The 8,339-nt window shown below is 34.7% G+C and overlaps 1 protein-coding gene across 1 annotated transcript; it reads left to right on the top strand.

Moving 5' to 3' along the window:
* The first annotated feature begins 1,109 nt into the window (after positions 1-1,109).
* On the top strand, positions 1,110-6,491 carry LOC117321239 (methyltransferase-like protein 24). The gene is made up of 5 exons (XM_033875706.1): positions 1,110-1,260; positions 2,914-3,042; positions 4,082-4,156; positions 4,662-4,803; positions 6,001-6,491. The coding sequence occupies exons 1-5, from the start codon at positions 1,187-1,189 to the stop codon at positions 6,298-6,300; spliced, it is 720 nt and encodes a 239-aa protein (XP_033731597.1). The 5' UTR covers positions 1,110-1,186; the 3' UTR covers positions 6,301-6,491.
* The last annotated feature ends 1,848 nt before the right edge of the window (positions 6,492-8,339 follow it).

Raw genomic sequence — 8,339 nt, 5'->3', positions numbered from 1 at the left:
TTTTTTCCGTGTTCATACCTGAGTGAATAATGAGAATCCTGAGCTAGTATCCCGATATATTCATTCAAAGACATTACTGATAAAGAAATGACAGAGTGTTCGTCACAGATCATTCCGTTGGTAATAGGGATTGTTCGTTTTGGTGTCCATTCAGTTTAAGAAACTGTATACATGTACCTAAACTATTGAAAATTATTTTATTCTCAGTATTATTTCAATGTTTCACAGTCAAGAATATATCGGAGATAAAATTAAAACACCGAAAGATCACTGAGTTTTGTTCTTTAAGTACTTCTCGTACCATAAATATTTTCATTAAAATTCAAAATAAAATTGTATCAAAAATCTGAAGAGCAATTATATTAGAAATTAACAAACGGACAATGCCATTTGCTCTCAAGCTTACTCAGCCAGATAGTCACGGATAATGTCTTACGTAGACTTTAGAAGCATTTCAACATATACACCTATAGTTCTCTGTTTAAACCCACCCAGTGTCATTTGTTACAACAAATGCAATGCATTGTATAATCATGAATAGTGAGATAAGAATCTAAGAGCTTAAAGACCCATAAGTTATTCATATAGCTCAGTTCTGTTTAGTACCTGTCGCTTGCTAATATTTTGATGATTTCCCGTTTCCCAAAAGTCTAAAAGCTAAATAAAAAAAAGTTGATATAACTAAGAGTAATTATTTAATTTATTATTTTCCCCCACATACACAAGTCCGCCATTCCTTACTTTTCACTGACGAATGTTTCGGCTGTTTAACACAAATAAATTGTATTGATCAATTATTAATTAATTAAATATTTCATCATTTCGATCGTTTATTATAACAATGCATACATCTAGCCTGTTAGTCAGTATGGTGTATGCGAACTGTGTAATTTCATACTATATCGAGCAATTGAAACTTTTGTTATATTATTTGAATGTTTCCTATAAGCTGACATATCTTTAGATAACTATGACATATCTATAGCTATACATCACGAGCTGGTGATCGATACGTACAGGTGTCCTCATTACTCCGAGTTACCCTGATGTATCTATATACTAATTATTTTATTTTCTCATTGATCTTTACAAAAGTTGTGATATTTCTCTACAGAAATGGGATTTCAACATCAAGAATATATGCGGGGACCAATTAGCAACTTCTGGACAACAGGAAGTAGTAATAATGGAACATCAACTACCAATCAAAACCGATCTTTGTCCATTGTCCGTCCCTGAGATAGAGCGAACTTACGCCTGGTAAAAAACGTTACCTCTATAAATACCTAAACGTTAATAAAATATGTTTTAATCTTATTAATCTGATTTGATTAACGAATATTGCATTTTTTGTCTGATAATTTCTAATAATGCTTACGACTATGGAAAATAGAAATCCTCAAACTTCAGGAATTTGAAATTGTCTTTTCAGAAATTTTGCGATTCTCATTTCAGAAATTTTATTCAGTTGACAGCATTGACAATAACTTGTTTTAAAGGGACAATTCGGAGAGTGTAAATTTATTGAACATGTGTAGAAAAATTATTTTTATTTATTTTCTTAATATTTTGATAAAAATAGGTCGAAAACAGGTCCCTGACTAACCCTTCCAGAAACGTAATTGGTTATTTCCTAATGGTTTTGCAATATTCATTTACAAATTAATTAAATAAAAAAAAAAAAAAAAAAAACACTAAAAATTGTACTACCAAATATATACCACAATCAGAACTGTTTATGGATGGCAGCGTTATACACCATATACATGTAGTGTAAAAGGTTATGTAATCAGGAAATAAGGGAAAGGGAGAATAAGGGTTTAATTTACAAGCTTGTAACTTCACAGGTTGATAAATAGTGACGAACCTACAATATTTAGGTCTGAAACAACCGCAAAATAGAAAATCTTTTTAAACAAATTGTATGGAAAATATTGGAATATTATGATACACGTGTGTAGGTCTTATACAATATAATTTAACATTTTGTCTCGGTATTATTTCATGTGGTGTTATAACAATACTTGTTTCCCCATTGTTTGATGAAAAAAATCAATGTATCTCCATTAATTCGTCATTATACACCGGACATCTCAATATATACTTTTGCTTTTGTTGTTTTCTATTGATTCGTACCTATCTTGGTCGCATACATGTAGAAGTAATTATGTTCTTGCTTCTGAATTGTAAACATGATAATCACACAAAAATAACGTGGTCATATGCAATGAAGAAATGGTGTCGTGAACAGAAATCCATTGTTCTTGAAGTTGATCATTTTATAATTAACGATTCTGTAATGCTTTACAACCCCCCCCCCCCCCCCCCCCCCCCCAAAAAAAGATCGCCTTCCTTTATATAAAATATTGGATGGTACAAATGACACATGTTATATATGCACATCTTAATACAAATTGAGAGTAAGATACAGTAGAACCAAATTAATCTATTGAATCATTTGGCTGTCTCATGCTTCTAGGATTCGTCAATAATACTTAGATCCTTAAGTGTTTATTCCTAGGCGGGTAACCGATAAACTCACAGTGTGTTCAAATAAAATGCCACAATGTGGTTGCAAAAAGTCTCATAATTCTATAAACTAGAAAATGGCTGTACGACATAAATACCCTCTGTTGCCACTTGATACCCCAAAACATAGTTTGGTGAGGATCGCCTCAGCAGTGGAGATCCTAGCTAGTTACATGGCATCGAGACGGGACGGACGGACATGAGTAACACTATATGCACCCCCCCCCCCCCCCCCCCCCCCGTCCGTTTCATGGCGGGGGCATCAAAATAATTTCAATATTGCATTTCAAAAGAACGTCATGTGCATTGAGAACATTGTCCTAAGAAAACGTACAATTACAATAGACGTAGACAGTATAATAAATCCCTTTATGTTTATGGAAGGTATTTCAACAACATTCAGAGTATATGTGGTAACCTGAAGCGCTTTGGTAGAGTCAAAGATGGCGGATGGGATGTATGTCTGGACGAAGATTTGGTACAGAAAGGTCACTGTCTAGTTTACTCGTTCGGGTAAGAATTCGTGTGTGCTGTATCTGAATAAAATATCTTCTTACAGATGATATATCCCCTACAAAGAGTAAATATACGCGATTGAAAACATAAATAAACTATTATTGTACATCCTTACACCAATCCATATCTTACCAAAATTGTTCCAAATGAAAAACCTAATACACATAAACAAATAAGTCTCTCTAGTTCCAAATATTCGACGTCTTAGCCTTCCACAAGGAAACAGTATCTTTTTACTTCTTAGATCGCCATCTTGGCTGTTAAAATGTCTGCTACAAATCCAAATCAAAAGCTTTTGGTGTAGATTTGTAACGAGGCACTGGATAAACAAAGATGGCAATTTCAGACGTAACAATAGTCAGTTTCCTATGCAAAGGCTAACATGCCGAAAATTGTTAATTATAGAGACATATTTGTTATTTGTATAAAAAAAAACATATATACGTAATTAACGCTACTACCATCTTCCAAACAATTGAGCATTACATGTATTTGTTTTCAGCTAGGTATCTCATTAATGCGATAATTCCCTGCACAACACATAAAATCACTAGACGGTTATGCATCGAACATCGTTTTTAAGAGTACACAAAAGACAGGAACTCCGATATTAACAGTCGACGGGAGAACCTTGGGAATTCTCGCCTGTTTCACCTGTATTCTTACGTCATTTAATTTTAATTAGGAGCGTAAACTTGTCTTAGGATTTGGTCTTGGTCAAGTCTTAAGACATTAATCTATATTCCCGTATATAGGTAGTATATATTGCATATGTTAATTACTCAACAAAATAGTTTCCAACCTCAGAAAAGCATTTTCTATTGGGCCTTATTTCGGGTGAAACAGAGGTTGATTTGCTGGGGAAAACAACTAATTGGCAGACGAAACAGCAGATGATTGACTTAATAGCGTGGTAAAACTCATTAGCATTTCTGGGGTGTGATCTTGTCGTATGAACCTTGTCTGTTCTTTTTATTTGACTTGTTTTCCAATAAAAGAGAAGAATAACAGTTCTTGCATTTTCGTCTTTTTGTAGAATCGATTTCGAATTTAGCTTTGATGACGGTATCTCTGAAGAATGGGGCTGCATGGTTCACTCATTTGACCCGAGGTACGTATTTCTTCTGTCCAATTTAGGACTTGTGAAAATTAAAGTTAGTTATTTTCTGGATCCGGTGACTTGCAAAACATTCCATGCCCCTTTACCAACTCCTAACTGTCTGAATTTTGATATTTACCAATTGGAGTTATTTCCCTATTTTGACAAAAATACGGAAACGGACATTTAGACAGCAAAACTTGAGATTCAACTTAGAAATAATCATATTTTTCATGTAAGCTTGTGGTGGTCCTTTTTTCTTTTACTTATGTCAAAGTCCGTGTTTACGCTTTGTATACTCGTTAGTCCCAGTTGATCGGCTTTTGAAATAAAAAGATAAGCACATTTTGAGTTGTGTTTTAAAATACCAATAAATAACATGTTCTTTTTATTGAATTATTTCTAACCTTCGTCATACACGTTTCTTGCCGTCGTTTCGTTTTCTCATTTCTGTATTGCGTATCAATTACGAGGTGGTCGGAATCTTCTTAACAATCACCGATTACTTTTTTTCAAGCATGAACACAGACAGTCATCGACGGAGTCCTAAGGTATATTTCCACAACTTGGGACTTTCCAATTTTAACGGAACGACACCGGAGGCAAACTGGAAAATGTTGACATTTCAGGGAATAAGACAAGAACTCAACCACCAAAACGTAAAATATTATATATATATATCAGGTTTATTACTCAAGGTAACAGCAGACATACAGTCATGAATATTCAGAAGCTCATCTTACAGATATATCTTTTATTGCATTTACGAGTGAAATATAGAAATTTAGCAAATTGATCAAACCTGTATTTTCACTGCAACAATAAGCAGTAAAAACATAAGGTTTCGTTTTTGACAAAGGAGAGCGAACAATTGTATTCACCTCATTTGATCCTCCCAATTTTCTAGACTAGCTTTTAACAAAGTACTCACCTGACGTTAGCTTTCCATGCATAGATTCTCCGATAAGAGCAGAAAATGCTTAAATTGCATTAATCAGCCCTTTTAATGTTACGCCGTCAAGCTGACGTTGAGTAACGTCACAACGATACGACGTCGCAAGTTATGTTACTGATTCCCGCAGTTTATGATACTATCAATTTTTCGATGTTTTTTTTTTTAACATAAAATGCATTAAAACGAAACGGAATGATTTCCCGTTGAATGTAATCTATATTTCACTCGCATGACAGAATAATGCGATATATTCCTTCACGCTTCGCACTCGTGAAAATATCGATATAATGTCATACTCGTGAAAGATATATATAAGTGTTATCACTAGATCAAATCATTAAAACTTATCCTATAGCTTTACGTAATGTTAACAACCCACAAAACCCGCGATCTTTATTAGTTTGTTTATTTTCTTTAAGGAACTCTTTTCCATTATCTTTTTTTTTGATGATAACTTATTGTTCTACTTGCATTTTAAGTCAATGGAAATGCTAACAGGTAGCGGGAAGAAATATATAATGCAAAGGTATTTGTGTGTATTAATGCACATGGGAAAATGAACATTTTGGACCTTGAACTTCAATGTGTTTAACATTTACTTGGTCTGTAAGCATTGCCTGACACGCGGTGATATACAGTAAGTTAATCTTATAACCTTATTGACATGTATCTGTAAATAAATAGAGATATACAGATATAGTTAAGGATACATTTTAAAGACCTATGTTTAAACTTGGGTTGCCTGGAACAATAGTGTGGATCTATCCTTACGAGAATAGCCCATTGGTGAGGTTACTTCGTCCGATTGTTTAGTTTATGTGAAGAAAGGAAATGTTAGATAAGACATATTGCTACAGTTAATTAAAACGTCTTGACTTCAGGGTCTATTTATTTCTTACAGATTATTCCAGATATTATTAAAATGGACATAGAAGATTGGGAATGGCATGTTATACCGGAAATGTTGACCTCCAAAGCTTTAACCGGCGTTAAACAATTCCTGGTGGAATTCCACTTTTCTAACATACCGGAGGCGGATACGGAGGGATTTTGGATATCAAAATTTTTCCTACTCAAAGAATTATATGCAATGGGATTTCGAATGACCTGGATTACACGGAATCTCCTGAATGTTTGGCAGTCCCGCGTAACGGGAAAAGAAATCATTGGTTGTTTCGAGGTAACATTTATCAGGAGGTGATATCAAAGTGCTTCTTTTAAAATAAATATTATAAAATTACAAAAGACATACCACTGCACATAGACATAACACTCTGACATAGATATACCACTAAATCACAGACATACCACTACAACACAGGCATACCACTACAACACAGACATACCACTACAACACAGACATACCACTACAACACAGACATACCACTACAACACAGACATACCACTACAACACAAACATACCACTACAACACACACATACCACTACAACACACTACACCACTACAACATAGACATACCAATACAACACACATACCACTACAACACAGACATACCACTACACCATAGACATACCACTACAACACCCATATACCACTTCAACACACTACACAACTACAACACACTACACCACTACAACACAGACATACCACAACAACACAGGCATACCACTACAACACACTACACCATTACAACACAGACATACCAATACAACACAGACATACCACTACAACACAGACATACCACTACAACACAGACATACCACTACAACACAAACATACCACTACAACACACACATACCACTACAACACACTACACCACTACAACACAGACATACCAATACAACACACATACCACTACAACACAGACATACCACTACACCATAGACATACCACTACAACACCCATATACCACTTCAACACACTACACAACTACAACACACTACACCACTACAACACAGACATACCACAACAACACAGGCATACCACTACAACACACTACACCATTACAACACAGACATACCAATACAACACAGACATACCACTACAACACAGACATACCACTACAACACACACATACCACTACAACACACACATACCACTACAACACACACATACCAATACAACACACTACACCACTACAACACACACATACCACTACAACACACACATACCACTACAACACACTACACCACTACAACACACACAAACCACTACAACACACACATACCACTACAACATAGACATACCACTACAACATAGACATACCACTACAGCACACTTCATCACTTCAACAGATATGAAACTGTATCACACATACCATTGCAACAAATTTACCATTACAACATACACACATACCACTACATCAGATAAATTACTTTTAACATTATCATTTTGTAAAATTCCTTATTTCTTCAGATTGTTTTATTCAGCGTGTCACTTACTTACGAATTACATCACTATGTATACATGGACTTCTGAACAGGTGAAATGGCACGTCTATTGCTACATACACGTATTTATGTGTATGTGGCTATTGCGTGGACAACATTGGTATATTGTGTGTGGTGATATGTGAATATATGTTTAATGCCATTTTAAATACGTGTTGTGTACGTGTGTAGAATGTCTGAACATGAAATCAAAGTCGGGCATATATTACGAATGTATATAAGGAAGTGTTAAAATTGTATCGCCAGGATATATGCGAGTAGTTGTATGTGATTTTACTGGAACTTCGTTGATGGATAGTTATGCATTACATGGGAGTGTGTTTCAGTGGCAATTCACAAGTGTGGATGCCTCTTCTTCTATATGCGCTTTATATCCATGACAGTTGGTATGTGTCCGGCATTGTTACAAATTTAAAACATAACATTGGGAATACATGCATAGCTCTGTGTATATGTATAAATTAAAATTAGCTTTGCATAGCATCGAGTGATACGTATATATATATATAAGATTAAGAAATGTGTGGGATTGAATTGATGCATTTGTTTTTAAATATGGCAATGATACAAGAAAGGTATGTACGAGTCTATTATGTTGCTTCAATAAAAATCAGAAAACTATTTGAACAAGTTTGTTCTATGGAAGGGACGGAACATGGACAAAGACCGGTTTTTCTTGACGTCCCACGATGACTTAGTAATGAAGAGACATGTTGGGATCGATCATCAGCTATTGATGTACGGCTATAAAAATACCGTAGCTACTTAAATAAACGTCAGCTTCTTTAAAAATATATATATAAATAATAGCATAGGTCTCTAAGGTTACG

Source organism: Pecten maximus, unplaced genomic scaffold (genome assembly GCF_902652985.1).
Source record: "Pecten maximus unplaced genomic scaffold, xPecMax1.1, whole genome shotgun sequence".
Lineage (NCBI taxonomy): Eukaryota > Metazoa > Mollusca > Bivalvia > Pectinida > Pectinidae > Pecten > Pecten maximus.
This window is presented reverse-complemented; position numbering and strand designations above follow the sequence as displayed.